We start from the raw sequence: 25035 nt of genomic DNA, 5'->3' as shown, positions 1-25035 counted from the left end.
AAGTCTGGAATGGCTCTGCTTATATTACAGAGAGGACATTTTTTAAGCACCTTTCTCCTGTCAAACGTGGCATCCTGTGATCAAGAGAGCAAGTTTAAAGCTGATGCCTGAAATGAATTCAGGAGGGAGTCAGCTGAAAACAATGGGACTTGCCTTCTGGGTGAATGCATGGATAGGCTTGCACTGCAGGTTCGTACTAGGATTGGGGCACATCCAATGAGATAGATGACCTGCTGAAGAGCAAGTTCCCTTATAGTGGGGTCGATGCTGCTTTTGACATGGTCTGGAGCTGGGCTGCTCCAACTATGAGGGTGTGACTAAGGGGTCACCTTGGGCAGCAGATTGGAGCCCTGCCACTGCTTCTCCTCTTTCCAACGCCTGGTTTAGAAGAGGGGAAATTAGCAAAAGGATCTCTCAGATGCTCTAACCCAGCAGTTCCCAAACTAAGTTGTGACCCACAAGTGGTTTGTGACGAGATTGCTGGTGGGCCAACCGACACTGCAGTTAAAATGGCGGATGACCCAGAAGTCATGTCAGGGTTGCACGCACGTCCCCCTTCCTTTTCCACATTGCACCATGGTTCTCAAACTGTGTGCATGCTGCACCGGTGTGACACACAGTTTGGGAACCATGGCATGATGCAAAAAAAAGATATGGGAGGCACAGATGCATGACCCAGGCACAACTTCCATGTCATTTGCCATTTTAAGTTGCAACCTCCTGGGCTTGGCAGGCTCCAGATCCACTATGGACGAGCGAGTGCAGCGGTTTTTAAACTCTCTCTGAGAGTTTGAACTGCTCTAAGTCCTTGCAGAGGGAAGGCAGCGACACGATCCCCAGGATCGCATCGCTCGGGGCTGCAGGGGCTTAGCTGTACTTGACAGAGGCTCCTGCAGCCTCCCGGGGGTATGGGGAGCCCTGCGCGACAGTCTACAGGGCTCCCCAAAGCTTAAGAATTGAAAGTGTAGCGATCACGCTCCACTTCTGGTTTCGCTGAGGCGAGAGCGATTGCTCTGCTTTCGCTTTCTAAGCTTCGGGGAGCCCTGCAGACGGTTGTGCAGGGCTTCCCGCACCCCCAGGAGGCTGCAGGAGACTCTGGTAAGTACAGCCAAGCCCCTGCAGCCCCCTGCGCGAAGCGATCCTGGGGATTGTGTCCCTTCCTCCTCACTTCCCCTGCCCCGTATGGGGACAGAGGCCAGGACCCTCAAGCTGGGGCATCACAATGCCCCATTTTGAAAACCCCTGATCTAGTGGGTTGTGAAGGTAAGTAGTTTGCAAACCCGTGCTCTAGCCCACCACTCTTCCCCATGTTTTCTCTTCTGCTTGGTTTCTTTTTCTAATCCAGGGAGTGCAAGGTAGAGAGGTCAGCTGGCCTGCCTTCAGATAAGTGGGAGCGACATCCAATATGCTGCCTCAGAAAGTGAAGTTTTGCTTCCATTGTGCTCCCGAGTTTCAAAATTTCCCTGCTGTGACAGAAGGCAGGTACTCTTGAGGGGCGACACCAGGCCTGCCTCAAATCACATTGCCCATTTCATCTGGCTGGGTACATGCTGGAGCTGGTGTGTGACAGATGGAAGGGTGACAACCTGTGAGTAGGGGAGATGATCATGACTAAGGATGTCATGTCATCACTAATCCCAGCGAGCTCTGACCTGACGCATGCCCAGGGCCTCTGCAAAGGGCCTATTGTAAGGGACCTATTGACATGGTCTGCTGCTGGAGACTAATGGATCCACATGGATTCCTGATGATGGTGCTGGGGAAGTTTCCAGCTGGCATAACTGTCAAGGTCTTGGTTGAACAAGGGCAATCGATATCGTGGCTCCTAAGCATCGTCAACCAAACTAGGATTCCTGTGGCTTCTTGGTACGGCTAGGAGCTGAGAATGATGGAATGACTGAGGTGCTGGCTTGAGTGTAAGCAGGGAAAGACTCATAGTGTATCTTTAAATGCCAAGCTTTTTGTAAGAGGATGCCAATCCTTTATTAACGCAATTGCTTTGGGAGGGTGAAAACCCCAGTGCAGAAGCATGATACAGGCTTGGAGGAGACAAAGAAAGTGGCAACAGGCTTGCCACTTTCATCCTCTATGGTTTGCAGGAAGGGAGCTAGCTGGGAAAATGTTCCAAAAATGCTCTTCTTCACTCCTTGAACATGCCAAGGATGGCTTTGGTGTTGTTGGGCACTCCCCCAAACATGAGTGTAGCTGCCTCTAAAACAGGCCGTAGTATTCTGTGGGCAGGACGGGACCGTGTGGAAGGAAGTGGCTTTGGTTGCAGGTTGGCAATTCCGGCTGGTGAAGCCCCCTGGTCTACAGGGCGGTCGCTGAAGCTGAAAGCAAGGGTCAAAGGAACTGCTTTTGACGAGGCATGTCAAAAAAGATTGTGCTAATAAGCAGCTCTGGACTTACAGCTCTTGGCTTCCTTTCCCACCACCAAGGGCTCTACAGCTAACATCTAGGGACAAGGAAAAGTTTCCCTGCTCAGCACACGAGAGCTGGGGTGATGGCAGTGCTGTTCCAGGGGACAGCTTCAATAAGCAGGCTCGGGGAGACTGGTGTCCTCCAGGGCATGGAAAGATGGCTTACATACCCACCTGGTGGTGCAGCTGTGTTTTTCTTTTGCAGCTTTGTCTCTGAGCAACTGGTGCTCAAAAGTAGTGGCGCTACCAGGCAGGAACTACTCAGAGACAGCCCTCCTTCTTCGCCCCACGGTGGAGCCAGAGTAGAGTTGATCGTTGTTATTGCAAGGCCCACAAAACCTCCTTCACAGTGTGTTGGAAAGGTCTGCTCCACCCACAAACCGTGACTGGATATTAGTCTGCAGTGGGAGCCGTGACTGGAAAAGTTCGACATCGGTCATGCTGATGCCGCTACACATGGAGACATCCAAGCACTTCAGCTGCCGACAGTCCTGCCCAACGGCCTTCAGTGTCCTGCAAGAGGAAACTGTGATTGTCACTGCCCCTCCCCAGGAATTCCTATCCTTGTACTGGGTTTGGAAAGCCTCACTGGGGCTCACAGCCTTCTGTGCACCTGCTAGCTGCACCTCACCTCAGTGGCAATCCTGGCCCCGGTACTGCTTGGGGCCACGACTGCAGGCTGCCCCCCCAGCGGCTGAGGTGTGCCCCCACCACTGAGTTGCCACCCCTGCCTCCCTTCCAGAGGCCTAGGGAGGCTGGGCACACCCTCCTTGACCCTCTGAAGGTCTTTTAAAGGTTTCAGAGGTCTGAAAAACACTACGTCTGGTTTCATAAAGGAAACGAAGTGACATTTTCAAGCTTCCCCAGCCTTCAGAATGCTTCTGGAACCAGAGTACCTCTGGCACAAGGGGGGGGGGATGCTGCTGGGAGGGTGGATGGTGGCACAGCGGCGTCTTCCTAGCTTGGCACCTGGGGCATTTGTCCTCCTTGCCCCTCCTGATATGCCACTGCCCCACCTATAGCCTTTGGATTCTGCAGTACTCACCGGGGCGTGAGCTGGTTACAGCCAGAAAGGATGAGGTGCTGAAGCCTGGGCAAGGAGGCGGCTGCCTCCACAAAGCCACTGTCAGTCAGGTTCACACAGTGGCTTAGGGAGAAGTGCTCTAAGCTCTGGCAGTTTCGGGCAACAGCAATAAGGCTAGCGTCTGTGATGTGAGGCACCAGGCTCAGAGACAGGCGACGGAGCTCAGGGAAGCTGATGACCTGGAGAAGGAAGAACTGGCCAGGCTGCTGCATGGGAAAGGAAGCCCTGTAGGCTCAGACACAGCTGTGATGCAGGGAAGCTCCCAGGAGATCCAACTGGGCACATCTTTCATTCGCTGTACAAGCTTTAGCTCTGTTAACTGGTCATTTTCAAACAATTCAGAGCTGAAATGCATGCTCAGAAACAGCTCATGCCAATCAGCTGGAGGCCTGAGCAACATCCTTTGGGGACTGTGCAACTCAAAACTGCTGCTGAGTTACCATGGGCTTTCCCATCACGCATGCAGAAAACAAGCACCTCAACAAAAAAGTTGAGGCTCAAACCTTTAATAGGCAGAATGGCCTCACCACCCAAGTAACCCCTGCTAACTGGGTAAGAGGCACCTTTTCAAGCGGGTGCTCTTCTTTTTAGCAGGGGGAGAGTAACTGGCCCATCTCACCCCAGCACTGTCTTTTCTAGTGGCTGCCTGCTGGTGTTTTGCATCTTTTAGATTGTGAGCCCTTTTGGGACAGGGAGCCATTTAGTTATTTGATTTTTCTCTGTAAATCGCTTTGGGAACTTTTAGTTGAAAAGCGGTATATAAATACTGTTAATAACACTCCCCTGCACCTGAAGTGCAGTCCAGCCAGACTATCGCCCCAGAGTCCTGAATGGATACAGTTTAGCTGTTAGCCTCTGAAAAAAGGTGACTGTTTTAAGTTGGCCTGATCACATCATGCCTCTTCTCAACGCCTCACACTAGCTCCATTAGATGCCACATCAAAGGAGTAGGAGCATGACATTTGATGCTCCGCCTGCCCTTCTTCTGCATCCTGCTGTGGGTTCTCCAACATCTTTTTGCTTTGACTCTCTCTTTCACCCCCCTCCCCATGGTGCGTTTTAAGCCTGTGACAAACTTTTCTGCTCCCTGAATCAAACCACTTCCTTTCCCTTATTACTCACTTGCTGGCCTCTGTGCCACGGTTATGCCTCAAGCCTTCCACTCATCGCTCGACTCTGACATCTTCCTACTCTCAGCCTGATTTATATCTTCCTGGCTTTGCCCTATTGCTTCTGTATCCTGCACTTTTGGTGGTCTATATGCACTTTTCACATCTAGACCAGGAAGTGGTCATACCCTGAAGCCAAGACTGCAGCTGGTTTATTTTGCCATCAAAGCCGCCTGGGCTGTGCACCCCGTACAAATACTGTCTCCATACCTTGGCTATGCTCACGTCTGTCAGCTTCCCACAGGCCGTCAGGTCCAGCTCTTGCAGGCGCATGAGGGCTGTCAAAGAGGTGTGGGGCTTCTGTGGTGCATCCTGTTCAGTGAGGTCAGTGGGAATTGGGGTGTCCCGCTCCAGCTCCTGTGGAGGTGGCAGGAAGAACCCCATGTTCCCAAAATTCCTGCTGAACTTTGGGCCAGCATCCTTCTGTCAAGGCAACAGAATGGGGGGGAGGGGTTAAAGGAGACGAGGAGCACTCTGCGCACCCTGTGGTTCATTCACAGAATGCAAGTGACTAGTGGGAAACTGTGCTGCACTCCCAGAGCAAAAACCTCCCATGTCATTCACGCCAGTGCTGATGCTACACAAAAAAACTACAATATAAACATGTTTACTAACGATTTTTAGAGGTTAAGAAAGTCTTCAAGAAGAGCTTTTGTTTCAGGCTCTCTCTGTTTCGAAACAAAGTAGAATATGATACAGATACAAGGATGGTACAAATTAGGGTGGGCTGTCATTCAACTGAATTCATCAGTATAATGAGCCTCGATGATACGGTTGCCTACCAATACTGCCTAAACCTATCAAATCACATAGCTGAGCTGTGCCAGATACCAGAAGGGGCTGAAAAGAGTGCCTGTTCTTTCATTTAAATAACCCAAGGCTTTTCTTTAGGCTGTGGGTTGTGCTGCACAACAAGGAGCATGAGAAGAAAATAAGAATTAATCTCCTTGAGCAGGCAAAAGATTAATCTAGTCCAGCGTTTCTCAACCAGTGGTACTTGTACTACTGGTGGTATTTGAGGTGGTGTCTGGTGGTACACGCAGGACCCTCAAACCCCCGCTGCCTGGCAGCAAGACTAGCAACACATGACAAGCAGTGGTAGGAGGCTTGGCATGGCCACAAGGGCTCCATGTGAACTTCTCATGGTCCAAAAAAGGCCTCCCATCCATCATAAGAACATAAGAACAGCCCCACTGGATCAGGCCATAGGCCCATCGAGTCCAGCATCCTGCATCTCACAACGGCCCACCAAATGCCGCAGGGAGCACACCAGATAACAAGAGACCTGCAAGGCCTCCTGGGAATTGTAGTTTAAGAACATAAGAACAGCCCCACCGGATCAGGCCATAGGCCCATCTAGTCCAGCTTCCTGTATCTCACAGCGGCCCACCAAATGCCCCAGGGAGCACACCAGATAAAAAGAGACCTGCAAGGCCTCCTGGGAATTGTAGTTTAAGAACGTAAGAAGAGCCCCACTGGATCAGGCCATAGGCCCATCTAGTCCAGCTTCCTGTATCTCACAGCGGCCCACCAAATGCCCCAGGGAGCACACCAGATAACAAGAGACCTCATTCTGGTGCCCTCCCTTGCATCTGGCATAGCCCATTTCTAAAATCAGGAGGTTGCGCATACACATCATGGCTTGTACCCCGTAATGGATTTTTCCTTCTAAAATCAGGAGGTTGCACATGCACATCATGGCTTGTAAGCCATCCCAAGCCTCTTAACTGTGTTCATTGTATTGTGTTTGCCCTCCCAATCCAGAAGTAACAGGCGATGACAACATCATTCGTTACTTCTGCTAGTACTTTCAATAGGTGGACCATGCAAGCAGTACGGCGGGAAACAAATGTTAAGAAATGCTGATCTAGTCCATCATTCTGCTTGTGGCTATATCTCTGGTACGAGCAGAAGCGAAGCATGAATGCGATGCCTTCATAAGGATCATCCCTTATTTGTTCCTAGCATTTGGGAACCAAAGCAATACTTTCCAATGTGGAAGTTACATTTTAGTTGTTGTGACTAAGATAATTGATAATTTTGTCTACAATTGATAATCCTTTTTTAAAAGCCATTTTGGACAATCACCATCTTAAGGGGGAAGAAAGCAGTGGTGCAAACTGGCTGGCTTGTTTCGATCCCTTTATGCCCTGTGGTCTAGGATATAGCCAATGACCACTGGACTAGGGGAATCAAAAACACGAACCTTGGAGCTGAGGAGCCTGGGTAAGCCACCAGCCTTCCCTCTGAAGTCATCCACTATTAAAGGATGTTCTCTTCCTGAAGCAATGATTAACACTAATATCTTCTACCACTTTATCAGTTGGGCAATCTCAGTTGCTCTCATTCCTGTGAGGATGGATGCAGGGGCATGCGTCTGGGCTCTGAGAGGGACAACGTGAACCACATCTGTTCATGTTACTTGTTACTACCCAGGCTCCTTACAGAACAGGGAAGAGGCAGGCCACTGACATTAAATTGGTATGAAGCTTGCCCTCTGCCCAGTGGGTATCCAGCCACAAAACTGTAAGCTCTCTCACCTCTCTGTTCAGTTCACACTCCTTGTTGGGCTCCTCAACTCCCAGCAGCCCCCAGTCCGTCAGTTCCTTGCACCAGGCCAAACGCAGAACGCTCAAGTGTGAGAGGTAGGACACGATTGCTCTGAGGCTTTTGTTGGTGATGGAGACGCAGGAGGAGAGATCCAGAACCCGAAGACTCCTGCTCAGGGCTTTGGCCAGTGAAAGGACAGAGCTGTCCTGTGGAAAGAACATTAGATGAAATCTTGCTGTGAAAATCTGCTGCTGCATGTATTGAAACTTTACAGCAGGGGTGGCAAACAGAAGGCCTGTAGGCCAGATGCAGCCTACAGAAGCTCTTTATCCAGCCCTCACTCCCCCAGCACCACCATCAGTTGCTTTCAGCAACTGAGGTGTCACTGCTGAAAGGGGGGCCCACAGGATAATTGGGCTCTCCCATATCTTGAAAATATGATCAAGATTTGTGTATTTTCTCTTGTCATTTGCAGCCAATGAGTTTAAGCGAGGAAAAATGTGCTTATTTGCTTAATGACATCACTTTCTGCTTAATGTTACTTTATCTTTAAAGTAAACTTTAGAAAGTTTAGAAAGAAGACTTACCCGTAGCAAAGAGCAGAAGGCAACATTCAGGGAAGCTAATTTAGGCTGTGCCTCAATAGCACTGAAAGCTGTTACCAGTTCACTGCAGCGCACAAGGCTGCATTCGGACACATCCAGGTTTTGGAGGTGCTGCAGGTGTGAAATTCCCTGGAAGCCGGCATCAGTGACTCGCGGGAGTTTCCCCAGCCGCAGGCACCGCAGGGCCAGGAGACGGGAGCCGATGACCAGGATGGCCCGGTCAGTTAACTCAGAGCAGCCACTTAGGTCCAGAGTGGTCAGGTGGGGCTGGTGTTGGCAGAGGATGCTCACTGCCTCGTTGGTGAGATCCCGGCAGCTCTGCAGCACCACCTCTTCCAGGCGGAGGTTCTCCACTCGCACCAGGGATGTCATGGTCTGGCTTGAGATGCTGGTGCCACTCAAGTCCAAAGCCTTCAGGCTGCCGGCTTGCACCTTGACGAACTGCAGGAGGTTGCGGAAAGTTAGCAGGACCGAAGAGTTGCACTTGCTGGAGCCGTAGTACGCGTCAAACTCAAAAGTCATGTGGCAGCGAGCGAGGGAGAGCTTGGCCAGGCGTGGCGTGCAGCCCGCCAAGCGGTTGAAGGTGAGATCGGACAGGTAGCGCACTCCTGACAAGTTGAGCTCCTGCAGGTTGGCCAGAGCCTCTTTGGCTTGGAGGGAGGTCTCCGCTTTGGAGAGCAGAGTGCCAGGCATGAAGAGGCTGTTGCAGCTGCTCAGGTCCAGCGCCGTCAAGCAAGGGCAGGCGAGAAGGAGCTCCTCAAAGCAGGCCTCTGTCAGGCTGCTTCCATGCAGGCACAAGCCGTGCAGGTGGGGCCCCAGATACCTGGCTACGTGCTTGATGATATCACGGGAAGTGGCAGAACCGTCCAGGGTTGTCATCTTGACATGGCTAACACGCCTTCGTGTTAGGTGGCTGATGGTCTTGAGGGAGGCGGATGTCGCTGGGATGTTGTAGAAGATGCTCTCCTAGAAATGAACAGGAGTGGGGCCATGTGTGAAAGTTGGAAAAATCTTACACACACACATATCCCTCTGTATGTGGCTCCCCTTGTGGCTGCATGGCAACTGCATCAGGACTGGAAAATTGGTTAGGATTGGACCCCGAGTTAGTCTTGTGTGTGATGGCTGCTGCCAGAAGACGGTGGGCAAAATTATGAAAAGCAAGAGCAATCCCTACAGCCGCAGTTTGGGAGGAGGCTAAACCGCCTCACTTTGCAGTCGTGGCTAAATTAAATGCTTCCACAGGGGGTGAAAGATGGTAGAAAGGAGGTACATTTGTTCAGAATTGGCTGTTTGTTGCCGATGGGCAAACACACATGCTTCCTCCATGTGGTGCATTTATTCACAATGTGTTATACCATGTTTGTAATTATTAGTTGCGTGTACTTGTTACAAAATGTTTTTAGAAGTGGTGTGGTAGCCCTCTGAAGCTTCATGGCCCACTAGGTGGGTGCGTGGGAGAAGAGAGGCACGCAGCTGTGGACCCAACCTCTCTGTGCAGCCTGGGGTATCTTTTAACACCAAGGCTGGATAGAATCACTGTCACCAAGAAGGGACAAAAGCCAGTTGCTATTTGGGAAGCTAATCGATTTGGCTGTCCCCAACTCTTAAAACCCACGCTTGCCCTCAGCCATGAGGGCAGACAGCTCTCATAATAGCACTTTCTCGGCTCTGGGTGGAGATACTAGGGAAGCAACTTGTAAAAAACAGCTTTTTTAAAAAACAAAAGGTTAAAATAAAAAGAGGAAAGGACAGTGGTTAAAGAAATATAGACAAATAGGATTTGCAATTTTGTTAAAAACAGATTAAAAATGTTAGAGGCAAAATGAGAGGTGTCACCTAACATTAACTAGACATAGGCTTGCCTAGAATGGGACTCACTCAGATGCTATACTGGGAAGTATTCCCAGTGGTACAGTATGAGAGCCACTGGTTGAAAAAGCAGCACTGCGGAGATACGGAGAGTGCACCTGCGTTCACCAAACAAGGGCTGCAGGGAAGGCAGGGTCTGTTACCTGACGCAAGGAGTCCAGGGCAGCAAAGTACCATGTTTGGTTTACCAGTGCAGCTTCCTTCCTGTCGGCGATGGGCAGGAAGCTCAGGATGTAAGTAATAACCTGCAAAGAAAAGACAACCAAGGGAGATAAGCCCCGGTTAGGGGAGCTTGACAGCAACGTAGATTGAGTTCAGTCAAGGAAATCCGACCCCCCGCATATTACTGTAACTAAGCATAAGGGCGTATAATTGGAATAATTACCGTTCTCCCCATTTACCCACACCTCTGCTTCCCTCCCCATATTCCATGTTCAACTTTGCATCAAGACCTAGACCAGAGGTGGCTAAGCCACATGCAGCTCTTTGATGCAGAATGTGAGGCTCACAGAACTATGTTGGCTGAACTCCTTTTTGCATCACAATTGATATTAAAGGTAAATAAAAGATTTTCAAGCTTTATAATTATTTGCAAGGTATAAATCAAGGGTTCACTGGATTAAAATACAAGTTTAATGATCACGGTGAGGAAATCTATTTATGAACTCAACTGCTTTTTAAATAACCCAGTTCTCAAACATCTCTCTTGTGGTCTCAAACACTGAAAGTTTATCATACCTGGCTCTTAACCCATTTCTACCTGGCTCACAGGTGTATACATTTGGTTCTTGCTGCATATATATGCAGCGTTGAGCAGAAATGGCTTAAGTTAAGTAAGCCACTTACAAGTCTGACCACTCCTGACCTAGACTGCAAGTTCCTCCTTTGCCTCCCATCTGCTGCAAATCATTGTATGCATGAACAGTAGCATCATAATGATAATTAATTGCAATAATAATTAATTACAATTGCACAAATAGGAAAAAAACACACAATTGAAATCATGATTCCCATTCCACAATTCCAGTTTGAGCTTTTGTTTTGTTTTGTCTTGCCAGAGCCTTGGAAGTTGCCCGCATAAAATGCCAGCCTGGGAAGGCAGAGGCAGTTGCAAAGTGAACAATAGTGTATATTTTTGGTGTTGTTTTTATATACACACAACTCAGCAGTCTGCTCAGTGATCCACCCATGCTTTTAAGAAAGCTAGGCTGTGATCTGAACCTTGGTTCCCAGGAGCCAAGAGCAACAGAAGAACAATAAAATTCAAACTGCCAAGGTGAGCGGAGGGTGGGCAAAAGTGTCATTAGTTCACTGTTGGAGTTATCGGAAGCTCCAGAATGACCCTGTAGTTTAATGTACTTCCTGTACGGTAAGTGGCAACAGATAAAAAAAACTTGCAGACAGTTTTTATGTGATCTACAACTATAAACCAAAACCTTTGATCAGGCTGCCTGCATGTCTCTTGCACTACAAAACTATATCTGCTGAGAGAAGAGAAGTGGGAGTATAGTACTGAAATTGACCGAGGAAGCTGGAGCTGGCAGTTAGTGGGTGCAGCAAAAACAACAGTCTCTCTTCATGGCATGGAAAGTATATAGCCGTGCTGTTTGCTTGACAGAAGCACAAATGCACAATACAAAATGCAATAATCACTGTATTGTATATATCTCCAACTTCGAGGTCATGCATTATGGCTCCCTGATGTTCTCTTTTACATGGACAAGTCATATTTAATTCCTTGGAATTGACGGAGTAATAATCTCTTAAAATAGAATAATATACACGGTCCCCCATGATATACATGGATGGATTGTGGATTTGAACGTGGTCATCTACATTCAAATTAAATGCATTTTAAAACAATTTTAATTAAAAGGATTTAAAAATTTAAAATGCCAACGCTGGGTGTCACAAGCGTGCCGTAAAGCATGTCCACAACACCCTGTACAGAGTAAGTGCCTGCGTTGAGCCCAGCACTGGCTGGACGCCGCTCAGAGCTAGGTAAGAGCTCCAGGCAGCAGTGAGGGCCTTGGGGGCAGGGGGAGGTGTTCAGGGGTGGGGGTGAGGAACTCACACAACATGCATAGCCCACCCCAGCTGTGTGCACCAAGTACAGTAACTGTGTGCAAAATCAGGTTGTGAAGGAAATTTACTTCTTGTCCACAAAATGATCACCGGAGGCTACAACTACAAAGCTACAGCAAATGAGCACCCACCAGGTGGGTATAGGAGTAGCCTCATTATTGCAGAAAAGCATTACGTTTCAGCTTCAGGGAGACAAGAAGACTGAAGGAAAGCAGGATTTGGCTGGGAGGCAGTCACAGGGAGAGATCTGCGCACACTGAAAGACTGGACCGTACTGCATGCGTGGGAGGCTTTTGTTGACCAAGTAAGGGCAGCGTTTCATGAAAAAGTTTTGTAAAAAAAGCCCAGTCGTTGGTGACCTTTCTCAATAGGCCAGATATTATCAAACTATAAATTTACTGGATATAATTTCCAGTAAATAATTTACTGCAAATTCACCCTGGAAATAACGAACATCGCGTGCAAACACGATGAGGAAATGCTCTGTGAAATGGGAAGCCTTGTAACTCAATCTCTTGGACATATTTGGGCCAAGTCTTTGAGCCAAAAATTTTTCCGTAGGGCACGAGTGCGATGTTTCTTGTTTTTTTGGTGGTGGGGGGAGGCCTGCCTAACTGCTCCCTTGTTTCTCCAGTAAAGAAGCTCTACTCCAGGGGCAGAGTTCCATGAGGAAAAAATGTATCTGGGGAAGGGAAAAAATAATCTGGTTTTGAGACACTGTGATTTCTATGAGCAGAAGAAATCAGTTTTGTTCAGATAACAAAACTCTTTAGATCTGTATTTCTGTTCTCTTGTCAACAACTGCAAGGTTTTGATACACAAAAGTGGTTTGGAGCTTAAGGGATTTCTAGGAAGAAATTTAATACGCACACACAAACTTTCTCTCTTGGAGTTTAAAAAACCAGTTCCACCCACACACTGAGTTGCTGGCATACCTTTACGCAAAAGTGAATGAATGAATAAAATAAAAACAGCACACTTCACTCAGGGAGGAGGAATAGGTTCTCCAACACAACACGAGAGAGGGAAGGAGAGAGGGAGTTAATCTTGTGTAACTGCCATTTAAAAATCCTTCCAGGTCCAAACAGTAGAAAGCAATACATGAAATAAAGATCCTTCATTGAGAAGCGCTGGGAGGCCTGTCCGAGAGATGTGGCAGAAAGACCTGTGGCTCTGTGCCACTTGATTGGTGATGTTCCAGGCCAGCCCAATACACCGAATTCCACCTTGGCGCACCAGAAAAGTGAATAGTCCAAAGTGACTCTTATACTGCACACCCTATTTGTAGATGTATTTATTCAGGATATGGAGGCATCTGGGTGGGCCAGGTGACTGGTAAGGTAGGGTCAGTAACAGGTTTCCAGGGGCATTCAGGAACAAGCCCTGTGAGCTCCCCTTTATATGTATGTATGCATGCATGCAGCAGCTGTTCCTCCTCCCTGTTTGTCCAGAAACAGGGTAGATGGAGCATCTGCTGCTTCCCCCCTTCCACCACTCAGTAAACATGCCCAGTTGGTGCAGTGGTCCATTCCTTCTTGCCATGTGCCACTTTCAAATCTCCAGGTGTTGGAGATGGAGTATCCTGGTTGCTCCTTTGGTTTCATTGCCTGGTAATGGTAAAGAGACAGGGATCCTTACTGGGTGACGGTGGGGGAATAGCAGCAGACCAGCTGGCCAAGCAAATATAGGTTTGGCCCCTTTCACAAGCATGGGCTTTTAGCACGTGTCCAACCAGACCCCATCTATAATGCCACACATGTCCAGGACTGTGTTTGGAGACTGAACCTGGGACCGTCTTCATGCAAAACAGATGCTCGGTCACTGAGGTATAGCTCCCACACCCCCTCATTAGCGGAGATGGCAGTGAATATGTGTGTGGACATCTGCTGAGATCAGGAACAGTGTCACATGGAGCCCAGGGACTTGCAGGGAAAGGGACAGATTGTAAGAACAGGGAGCAGTTCACCTGCCTTAAGGCAGGTTTATGCATCTGTGTGTTCCCTTTCATATGTGGGCTTACATGGGAGAGCATGAGCTGGAGTCAGATTGGATGTGGATACTGCTCTCGCTATTCAGAACCAACTTTTAAAATAAATGCAGAGGTTACCCTATGCACAGAGGTGGGAGAAAATGGTTTTATTTTTTCGTGGATTTTAGTGTTTTCCAAAAGTTAGAAGTGGCAGAAAATGGTGTTCTGTGTTTTTATTCGAAATTTACATTATAACTATAAATTATAGGCTGCAATCCTAACCACATTTTCCTGAGAGTAAGCCCCATTGAACAAAATAGGACTTATTTCTGAGTAGACCTGGTTAGGATTGTGCCCATAATCACTTAAGTGTACGAGGTATACTAGGTCGGTGACTGGCTGCATCTCTTGACATATCACTACCCATGCGCCGGCGTTAAATAACAAAAACAAAACTCATTTTTGCAGATTTTGGGTTTTTTACAAAAATGAGAGGTGCAGAAAGCAGTGTTGTGTTTTTATTTCGTTATTACAGTTTCCCCCCATATTTATCTAAGAGTAAACTGCATTGAACACAGTGTGACTTACTTCTGAGTAAGTATTCATAGGCTTGCACTGTAAGGGCCCAATCCTATCCAATGTTCCAGTCCTATCCAATGATGCAGCCGCAATGCAGCCCTGAGGTAAAGGAACAAATGTTCCCTCACCTTGAGGAGGCCTCCATGATTGCCCTCCCCACGGCAGGATGCGGCATAGGCCACACTCACACAGCTGCATCAGTGCTAGAAAGTTGGATAGGATTGGGCCCTGAGAGTGTTGGCATGTTACTCTGCAGCTAACACACAAAGAGTCCTACAGCACCTTTTTGAGAGCTCATCAGGCATCTGACAATTGGGCTTTTGCCTAAGAAAGATGGTGCCATAATAAATCTTTGAAAAGCCCCAGGAAGACTCTCTTTAAAAAATAATAATAATTGTGATGACCTTTGCACTTCTCCCAGTTGCTGTGTCTGTGAAAGTGAGCGCATGGTGCCATCAATTTGCTCATACTGGGGCATCTCCATGAATAAGGTGAACAGAAGTGGCCTGGCTGCATGTGAACCAGCATGCATAGTATTCAAGCAAACTGGGAACAGGCAAAATACTGCAGCCACTTCTCTGCAGCCCCAGGAGGCAAATAGAGCAGTGCTTCTCAACTGATGGTATGGGTATCACGAGTGGTATGTGAGATGATGTCTGGTGGTACTCACGGGACCCCTGGACGTCTACCGCCCAGCAGCAAGACCAGGAACATGATACAACAAATAATGGTAGGAGGCTCCAGAGCATGTTTTCTGCACTCGAAAAAACCCTCCTGCCCACCCTGAGCCTCTTACTGGTGTTTGTCACATTGCATCTGGCCTCCCAACCCAGAAGTAACTGGCAATAATGTCATCGCCAATTACTTCTGGTGGTACTTTGAATAGGGGGACCATGTGAAGTGGTGTGGAGAGGACAAATGTTGAGAAACTCTGAAATAGAGGAACAAGCTAAGAGGTATCAAGTTCAGGAAAGGCGTGTGAACAAGAACAGAGTGTACAGAAATGAGATTTGAATAAAGTAATTTGGCTCACAAATGAACTGTTTTCCATAAGGAAACAGTGTCACAGAATTGTAGACCAGGGCTCCAGGCTAGGAGATACACATGCAGCAGTGGGAATCCCTGTCTGTTATGGGCTGCAATCCTGTGCACACTTTACTGGGAGTAAACCCCACTGAATTCTTTTGGACTGCCTTCAGAGTAAACATGCATACGACTGGCCTGTTGGTCCTCCTGGTCAGTATGGTCTACTCTTCAGGGTTCCAGGCAGGGGCCTTTCCTATCTCTTCCTGGAATTGCCAGAGATTGATCCTGTACCCTTGTGCATGGAGGTACCCTACAGTTCCTACAACCTATTTAAAAATACACCCCCCCCCCTTTTGGCAACAGGGTTAGAAGAGGCCACTTTCTGCTCCGAAAGAGAAAACAGCATCTCTAGGTGGGTCAGGAAAGATCAGTGTCTGAAGCCCTGGAAAGCTGCTGCCGGTCAGTGCCTAGCAGTACTAAGCTGAATGCACCAATGGTCTCACTCAGTAGCTTGCAACTTTGTAACTATACTGATGGTTAGAAGTATTTCATAAATGTAGGAACAAGAAGATTATTTTTTTTAACACCCAAACAGCAGCCATAGGAAAACCTGATGTGAATGAAGGCTGCGGCAAGGGCAGTGAGATAAAGCCACCCTCCACTTGCACTTGTGGTTTCATTCCAGATCAAACACCCCCCCCCCCCAACTGCTATTTAGGGTCTAAAGCCCAAGCAGGCCAAGGGCAATGCCTTAGTAGTTTTGCAGTTCGTAACCAATTACTCTCTGTCTGTACTAATTGTTGGAGCGTGCCTAATTTGTACCTCATGGCCCTTGGGCCATTTGCTCTCAATCGTAACATAAGTGAGCTCAGTTGGGAGAAACTGACTCATTTTTTCCCCTTTCTTATCTGTGTATAAGGAACTGAGGGCTTTACATGCCAAAAGAAGCCTTAGGACAAACCAACTCTCCACACTCCTGCTACCAAGAGACTGGCCCACCAAGATCCTCTCACAGTTTATCCTGCCAAAAGCTACATTTCCATGCAAGTCACTTTTTATGATGCCCGCCCCCCCCTCCATACAGCATCTCTGATTTGCTTCTGTGATCTGCTTGAGAGACCCTTCTCTGAAACAAAGCTCTGGACTGGACATGATGCAGGGATAGCCTATAAGGAACTGTCTCAGAGCAGCTGTGCAGCACAAACCTGCATTCCTTTTTCTGGCTGCTTGGGGTCCCTTTGAAACAAATTTTGAGTGACCAGCACGTTCACTGTGCAAGGACATGGATCCTCTTGCTTATGAGAATGCAGTAGATCTGACTGCATCTTCCAAAAAGGTAGCTATGTTGGCCTGTTGCACAGGGCCTCTGGGAGGAATTTTATCAGGGGGTACAACGTTTCTTTTGGGCTCCTTCCCCAAGAGGGAGGGGGGCAATGGGGGCAGGCAGAATGGGGGGGGTAAAATAGGGCAGGGGGACAGCCAGAATAGTCTTTGGAGCCCAGGTCTACCAGGTTTCGTGATGTGGAGTCCAGGTCTAACTGACCATGCGGCATTAGCAGCTAGAAAGAGTAATATGGAAAACCAAACACACCCCTATGTCTCTCTAAAACCATTGAAATATAGAGAATCCATTGCAGAAAATTAGCATCTTCATATTCGGGTTCACACTAGAATGGACAGTGTCCTGTGTGCACTGAAGTGAACTTTTGCAGCAACTGTAGCCCTGCAGCTGTGTCCCTGAGCTCCTATACACTCCTTCATGGTTATTGGCTCCACAAACCAAAGAGTTACTGTAGCAGGCCAGTTTCCTCCCAGATTTGACCCTAAAGAAGGTCATGGAAGCATTCCTGGGTCTGGTGTGTAGGGCTTGCAGCAGCAGTTGCCACCCAGCATCATGGCAGGCAGTGAGTTAGGAAAATGTAAGATCCTAGGAACTTTCTGGGCCCCCTCCTTTGACGCCTGGGCCACCTTTCTGACCCTGGGCCCAGGTTACCCCCCTCTCCTAGGCCCTGCTGTTGCAGCAAAACCAGCAACTTAAAGCCTAATGGATTTCTTTCAGTGTAAACTTTCAAGGACTACAATCCGCCTCTGTGAAGCAGGAGAACAAGAGACCTGTTCTCTCCATCTGCAGCCAGGGTTGCCCACTTTCAGTGATGCTGGTCCTGCTGAAGACTGCATTTCCAATCTGATGCATCAGTCAGACTCCAGGCGGCCTGCTGAAGAAAGCCCAGAATTGCTTTCAGTAGCCACCTGGAGACAGGCTGACTGATGCTGGTTCCTGGAAGCTGCAGTGCCATTCAGGGGGGCTTGGCAACCCTTACAGCCAAAGGATCTGTGCCAGGCACAGTCGGCTGGCCAGCCCCAGCGATCACCTCCCTTGCATCAGTTTTCCAAGTTTTTAAAGAAAAGCAACCAAGAACACCCTCAATTCTTGATTAAGGCACTGAATAAACACGGAACTGGATAAACTGAAGGCACCTGAAATTTAAAAAAGAAAAAAGAAAACTAAGCAGGCAGGCTGAGGAAAAGGAAGCAAACAAGTGCAGAGCGCAGAGCCAAGAGCCCAACCCTGTGCACATCAACTCAGAAGTAAGTCTCACTGTGGTCAGTGGGGCTTGCTCCCAGGTAAGTGTGGGAAGAACTGCAGCCTTGGAGCCCAATCCTAGGCATGTCTACTTGGGAGTAAGTCTCATTATAGTCAATAGGGCTTACTCCTGGGTAAGTGTGGATAGGATTGCAGACTTACAGCCCAGTCCTAGGCATGTCTACTCAGAAGTAAGCCTCCTTATAGTCAATGGGGCTTACTCCCAGGTAAATGTGGATAGCATGGCAGCCCATCTGCATATGGGCTTGAATTCACAGCCATGTCACCTGAAGCGAAAGAGTGGGGGAGGGGAGGGGAGCGAGGCTGCAGTCCTATCCACACTTTCCTGGGAGTAAGTCCCATTGATGGTCCTGTAATGGGACTTACTTCTGAGTAGACATGCCTAGGACTGGGCGCTAAGGCTGCACTCTTACCCGGGAGTAAGCCCCATTGACTATACTGGGACTTACTCCCGAGTAGACATGCATGGGGTGGGCTGACCCTGCAGCAGCACCAGGAGCAGGAAGCCAGCCACGCCGACACGCGTCTGCAGGCACGTCTGTGTGCACTGACGCGTGCCCAGTGACTGGGTGCCTCGCAGCCACTCCGGCCCCCAAGGCTGGAGGCTTCCCGCGCAGCGCCATCCTTACCTCCACCGGCAGCACCAGCGCCTCCATGGCTCGCAGCCTCCCGCCAATGTGTCCCCGAGGTAGGCGAGCCCGGCTCGGCTCAACGGCCTGGCCACGCCCATGCCTCTTTCGGCCCCGCCCCGGCCCCGCCCCCGACATTCCCGGATCCCTATGGCGACGGCGCGGTGCTTGCCGGGGGCCGTAGTCCTCGCGGCGCAGGCCGACGACGTGTGGCCTGCGCCGGAAGTGCTGCTGAGTGCTGAGCTGGTGGGTCTGGTGTCTGCGGGCTGGCGGCCTGGCCGGAGTCGCCATGGCGGTGAGCGAGCGAGCGAGCGGGCGGGGCTGCCGAGGGCCTGGGCCTGCTGCCGCCAGGGACTCTCTCGCCCGGGGCCTCGGGGGAGCGGGGCGCTTGGCCGCAGCCCTCGTGCCAGGCAGTCGGTTCTCATAGGCGAGCTTGCTCTCTGAGCGTGTGAGTGTGAGGGTGAGTGCGATTGTGTGTGTGAGTGAGCATGTGACAGAGAGAGAGATTGTGTGAGTGTGTGCGAAAGTGTGAATGAGAGTGTGTGTGAGCGAATGAGTGTGAGCATGTGAGTGAGGCTGCAGCCCCAACCACACTTTCCTGAGAGTAAGCCCCATTGAACAAAATAGGACTTACTTCTGAGCAGACCTGGTTAGGATTGTGCCCTGAGAGTGATTGTGTGTGAGTGAGTGAGAGAGTGTGATTGTGTGTGTAAGTGTGTGAACAAGAGAGAGTGGTTATGAGAGAAAGGGTGAGTGTGAGCAAGTGAGAGTGTGAGCATTTGAATGAGAGAGTGTGTTTGTGTGAGTGTAAGTGTGAGAGAGTGTTTGTGTGAGCATGAGAGAGAGTGTGAATGAGTGTGTGAGTGTGAGAGGGGGCATTCATTTGCTGTACTGAAGGGTGTCCCAGAGAGGCTGCTTTGAAAATGCAGTCAGTTCTCTGTAGATGAGAATGCGCTTATCTGCGAGGGGCAGAATTGCCACTACTCCTCATTATCTCATTGCTTTGCTGTTGGAGCAGAGGGATGCAGACAAGTCAGAAAGCAAGGAATCCCAGTATATGAGGTGGATTGGTATAGTTTTTTTCCCCTTGGTATTTTATTTTACTTGAAAAGGTTTTATAAAAATTAAAAGAGGGGATGATCCCAAGAGTAGGGGTACTGAAATGATTGCATAACAGGCTGCTTAAATGGAGGGGGGATTCAACCTGGTTTAACTGAGGTTGATAAAGTTGAGTGACTAGTTACCCAAGGCAGGGGGGGGGGAAGCAAGTGTAAGATGATGATTCAGGTTAGACTAAAAGGGAAAGGGCAGGACTGTGTATATAATGATGGGCTAAAACTGCTAGAACCAAATAATACTTTGCTCTTGGAGCACGTGGCAGCATTTAGAGTGCCTTGTGGTCATGATTTTAGAGCAGCCATTTAAGGTGAGTGGTGTTGTCGTCTCTGTATTGCAAATGGGAGCACAAGGATGCTGACACTGAGAGCTTGTCTAAAACCCCTAAAGGAGTATAGCAGGTGAGAGTTGAACCAGGAAGAAGGATTGTGAAAGATGTAGCATTGTCACTTAGGAGTATTGAGAAACCCCAAATCCCACATGCTTGGAGGGTGTGTCATCACTTCAGTTATAGTTCATGTGCCGATTTTACTGTGTGCTGTAGCTTAGTGGACAAAACATTGTGTTTGGGTAGGGTGACCCAGCAAATCCTTGCTTGCTGTCCTGTGACAAATCACTGTCTTGCTTATCTGCTTCACAGGTTTGTTTTGACAATAAAATAAATGACCCAGCTGAGTTTTTGAAATAGAGTAGAAGTTTCAATACTTAGAGCAGTGACCTTTATAGAACTGAATCTACTCCTCTTAGCACAAGACCTCTAGTTCTATTTCTCAGCCGCATAACAAAAGCAAAAATGCAACTCTGCCAGCCATGGATTTTGGATGCACACAGAGACAGAAGCAGATAAATCAAAAGATGGATGAGTTAATTGCTATATTCTTGGTTTTTTTTCCCCAGCCTAAAGGAAAAGTGGGAACTAAAGGTAAAAAGCAGATATTTGAAGAAAACAAGGATACCCTCAAGTTTTATCTGCGGATCATCTTAGGAGCTAATGTGAGTTTGTGATGCTGTGTCTGAGTGACTTCCAGAAATTTAACCTGCCTGCTTATTTTTAGATGGAAAAATCTCATGCTCTGAAAGATCTTTTAGTTTTAAGTACTTACTGTGGCTTTTAGCACTCCAGTGCACCTCAAAATATCAGTTGCAGGGGAGCAGTGGTGGGAGAGGGGCTTTCCTTTGACTCTTGCTTTTGGGCTTCCCCTTTAGCTGCACTAGTGGCTTCCAGTGGGCCACCGTGCTGAACTAGATGGGCCCTCAACCCAGCCCAGCAAGGCTATTCCAATGGCTTAACTAATGTGTCTGTCATTGGAGCAGTGGATTTGGGATCTGCACCATGTGTTGAACTGGATCTGATTTTTGCATGTAACTGCAAGGAGATTCAAAAGTATTCCGTGCCTGACCTTCCTCGCTTCATCTCTGACACTGTTTCCCTTCATTGCAGGCCATTTATGGAATTGTAAACTTTGTGATCTTCTATGCAACAGCCAGTCTATGGACCTGGGTAAGTGTAGCCTGGCCTTAAATTGATTGTAAGCTCATACAGGGACCAACTTTTATGTTGTGAACTGCCATATTTATTGCTGTCTAATTTATTGTCCATATTTATTGCGTCTCTTCTTGAAGGAAAGGATGTCCTGTTCAAAACCAAGTTCTTTCTTGGCCCTTTCACATCAGCTGTTGCATTGAAATAAATCTTTTCTAATCTGGTTAAAACAGTGATGTGACACCATTTGTCCTTGAGATAACGTGGGCTTTAGTTCCCTTTCCACACATGACACTTTGTAAAAGTGTTGCCACTTACTTTTGTGCATAAATGTGCATTTGTACTTGTAGGTTCACAGGCCTCTCTTTTGCCCCCTTCTGATCTGTTGGCATTCTGACACTCCCCTCCTTAATTTTTCCTGTATTATCTGAAAGCTGGAGCAGGGAAAAGATCATGTCCTATTGTTTCCCTGGCTGATCTCCATGTTCTTATTGTAGATTGCATTTGTGTTCAGCTTGATGATCTATGGGGCCAGTTACCGCTCTATGAGCTCCATGGCAAAGCCAACCTTCACCGACGATGGCGCCCTTTCTGATGGTGGGATTGACCTGAATATGGAGCAGGGGATGGCAGAGTGAGTGTCTACACCACACAAGTCCAGGTGAGCAGGACCTGCTGCCTGAGCGTATACACAGATCTCCTGAGCTTTGGGGTTGGGGGTCATATTAAGGTTACCAGCATCTTTGGAGAGTTGCCTGTTGCTTCAGTATTAAGAAGTCAAGGGACAATGTCATCCACTGATCTCAAATGCAATTCTAACATCCTCTGGGGGGAGCTGTAGGCTCTCAGTGATCAGGAAGAGGGCCTACCATAACCTCCCTCGCACTTGGCCCCTAGTGCCTGTTCCATTCTCCTGTTGCCCATCATTGCCCACTTTCTACGTCCCCGTCCTCTGTTATCCCAATTGGTGCAAGCAAACCATCTCAATCTGTGGCAGCAAAACAATGCACAAATAACGAGAGAACAAAGTGCTGGTAGCGTTTACATTCTGAGTTTAGACTCTCTCTCTCTCTCTCTCTCTCTCCCCCTTACCCAGTTTCAGAAAATGATTTTCTACCCATCTTCACTGCCCAGATACTTTCAGCATTAGTGGGATCACTACTTAGGTCAGAAGGGGTCAGGGAAGAGCAAAACAGAATGCCCGTTCAAGAAATCATAGGCATAATTGGAGGGCACTTGACACAACAACTTTGTTGAAGCTAAGCAGGTGTAGCTCTGGTCAGTGTCAGGATGGGAGATTGCGTAGTAACCCCCTATATGCAACTTTGAGTTTCATGGCAAATATAGATCTTCTATATAAATAGATATGAAGACGGTAGACAGGAAAAATAAGATATAAATGAAATCAGTCATGGGTTGGTTTAAGGAGATGAGGCTGACTAGAGCAGTAGAATGGTGCTAAAGAAGAGACACAGAGGCCTGTGTTTGTGCCCCTTTAGTGAGCTATTGTGCCTATAACAGAGTCCACAAACACACCAGCATCCTCTTGCTGCTGGGTTCCTTAGCATCTGCATCTGGACCAGCCCACTTCTTTCCTGACACCCTTCTCCAGCCAGAATCCAGGAGCAGGACTTTCCCTCTGTAGGTGTTTCAGCTAGTCTTTGACGTAGAAACCACAAGGATAGTTAGAGCTGTGTGTCATGTTCTGCACTAATTAAAATCACTTTTGTGGGTTTTTTGTAGGCATCTGAAGGATGTGATTTTACTTACAGCCATAGTCCAAGTCCTCAGCTGTCTTTCTCTCTACATGTGGTATTTCTGGCTCTTGGTAAGTTTTTCCAGCCTCCATTTGGCTGGCACATAGAGTGAACCCCAAGTTTACCCTTTGTAATCTTTGCCAGTCTTCGTGTGTTGAGAAGAATCACGGAACTTTTATTCCACTTATATGCAACCTAAGTCAACACTGGATTTTCTCTCTCTCTCTCTCTCTCTCTCTCTCTGTATATGGGGAAGTGTCCTGGACAGTCTGCTGGTACTGTGTGGCTGCTTGAAAGATAGTCATTCATGTTTCAGTAGATTTCTTATTCCTCCCTATCATTCTGATTCAAGGGCAGGGAATAATGTTGGATCAACTGTGTTGTGCTGTTCTAAGGAGAGCACACAATGAAATGAATTGGCTTCATTCGATGCCCTTACAATCCATAAGGGTGTGTGTGTGTGTGTGGTTGTTTTTTTGCCAAGCTATGCTTTTTCATTTATAGTAGAATACCCCTCATCAGAAATTCAGACTATTCCAAAATCCAGACATTTTTGCTCAAGATTTTTTTTTAACTTTCTGTAGTGTGAACACTGTCTTGTGCTCATTCCCACATATAGAGCAGATAGAGGCTGTACATTCTATTCTCTGCTCTGTGATGTGCACCTGCACAGGCAGGTGCACAGACAGGTGCGCAGGTGACTGTTGAAATATGTCAGAGAGGCTAGCAGACACCCATATAGGTAACAGTGAAAAGATCAAGCATTTCCCATTATATTTATGCCATCATTTCAAAATCCAGACACATTCCTATCCCAAGGAGTCAGGATAAGCGATACTCGACCTACATTTGGGTTGCCACCCTCTCAGGCACCCTGTAATCTTGGCATGTCTCTTTCCAGGCTCCAGGGCGAGCACTTTATCTCCTATGGGTTAACATCCTGGGACCCTGGCTGACTGCGGACTCTTCGCCTGCCAATCAGGAGCCCAATGAGAAGAAGCAGCGCCGACAAGAGCGTCGTCAGATGAAGCGGTTCTAGCAGTGCTCATGGGAGGAGAGACAAGGCCGCCAGTTTGTCTCCATGTGGCTGTTCATCAGGGATGTGATTTTTTTTAATCAATCAGAAAATATCAGGGGCTTCTTCTCTCTCCTGCCCCCCTTCTGTGATGGCACCTTCAATCTGAGGCCCCGTTGCTTTGGAGGCAGCATCAGCGGGCAGACATTTGGCCTTGGTTTGCCTTATGACAAGGGGTGGGAATCTCTGGGGGAGTGGAGGCATGTAAATATCTTATACAATAATGTGAGGATGGAGGCATTGCAGGGTTTGGGGAAAAAAGTATATTAAAAGAAAAGGAAAAAAAACACACACACGCTGAGTCTTCATGATTGTATGTGTGGCTGGTATTTTGATTTTATGTTGTCACAAGATGTAACCTGCCTGTCTGCCAAACTGCTCTCGGAATTGTATGTAAAGCCAAAACACAAAACAAGCAATAGGCAAAAACAATAAAGCTAGAGTTTATAGTAGAGCAAGGCCATTTAGTGAAAAGAGAAGGTCACATATTTTTACGTTCACAATCAAAGGCTGCATTGCTGAAAAGCAAGGAGCAGAAAACCAATGGGGAAGCAGAGGTGTATGAAGATTTTATACGTTCTTGTTTTCCTACATGCATGGGTGTTTTAGAGCCCAGTCCTATCAATTTTCCAGCTCCGCTGTAGCCACAATGCAGCCCCATGGTAAGGGAACACATGTTCCCACACCTTGAGAAGGCCCCAACGACTGCTCCCCCACCACAGGATGCAGCGCGCACCCCACTAGCACAACTGCACCAGCACTGGAAAGTTGGATAGGATTGGGCCCTTAGTTGGGGTTCTGCTTAGTAGTGAATTCCAGAGCCTTGGGAGCGCGGCTGGAAAGGCCCTTCCTTTCTGTGAACCTGGCCATCTGCAAATTTATGCGGGTGTATGGTGATTGGAAGAGGTGACATAGGGAAGGAGCCAGGAGCACCTCCATGAACCCAGCCTTCCTCACCCTCGCTGGGTCACTTGTAAAAAATGCACCAATTCCATACATGTAACAGTAGGT

At 48.1% G+C, this 25035-nt stretch overlaps 2 protein-coding genes across 4 annotated transcripts; one reads left to right on the top strand and one right to left on the bottom strand.

Annotated features, from left to right (window-relative positions):
- Positions 1–2040: 2040 nt before the first annotated feature.
- On the bottom strand, positions 2041–18654 carry LOC136660415 (uncharacterized). 3 transcript variants are annotated; one of them, XR_010794898.1, is made up of 8 exons: positions 18594–18654; positions 9844–9945; positions 7811–8794; positions 7214–7429; positions 4884–5096; positions 3466–3683; positions 2595–2933; positions 2041–2330 (listed from the first exon to the last, which is right to left on the bottom strand). XR_010794898.1 is itself a non-coding variant. In XM_066637574.1 (7 exons), the coding sequence occupies exons 1-7, from the start codon at positions 18618–18620 to the stop codon at positions 2765–2767; spliced, it is 1929 nt and encodes a 642-aa protein (XP_066493671.1). In that variant the 5' UTR covers positions 18621–18654; the 3' UTR covers positions 2041–2764. The 3 variants fall into 3 exon arrangements, 2 of the variants coding, with proteins under 2 accessions (XP_066493671.1, XP_066493672.1); XM_066637574.1 differs by having other exon boundaries at positions 2041–2933; XM_066637575.1 differs by having other exon boundaries at positions 2041–2933; positions 4884–5030.
- A 153-nt stretch (positions 18655–18807) lies between these two features.
- On the top strand, positions 18808–24315 carry TMEM208 (transmembrane protein 208). Its single transcript, XM_066637618.1, has 6 exons — positions 18808–18888; positions 20607–20702; positions 21151–21210; positions 21690–21826; positions 22936–23020; positions 23851–24315. The coding sequence occupies exons 1-6, from the start codon at positions 18883–18885 to the stop codon at positions 23986–23988; spliced, it is 522 nt and encodes a 173-aa protein (XP_066493715.1). The 5' UTR covers positions 18808–18882; the 3' UTR covers positions 23989–24315.
- Positions 24316–25035: the final 720 nt, after the last annotated feature.

Source organism: Tiliqua scincoides, chromosome 9 (genome assembly GCF_035046505.1).
Source record: "Tiliqua scincoides isolate rTilSci1 chromosome 9, rTilSci1.hap2, whole genome shotgun sequence".
NCBI lineage: Eukaryota > Metazoa > Chordata > Lepidosauria > Squamata > Scincidae > Tiliqua > Tiliqua scincoides.
Note: the sequence above shows the minus strand (reverse complement) of the source record. Positions and strands in the feature narration are given on the sequence as shown.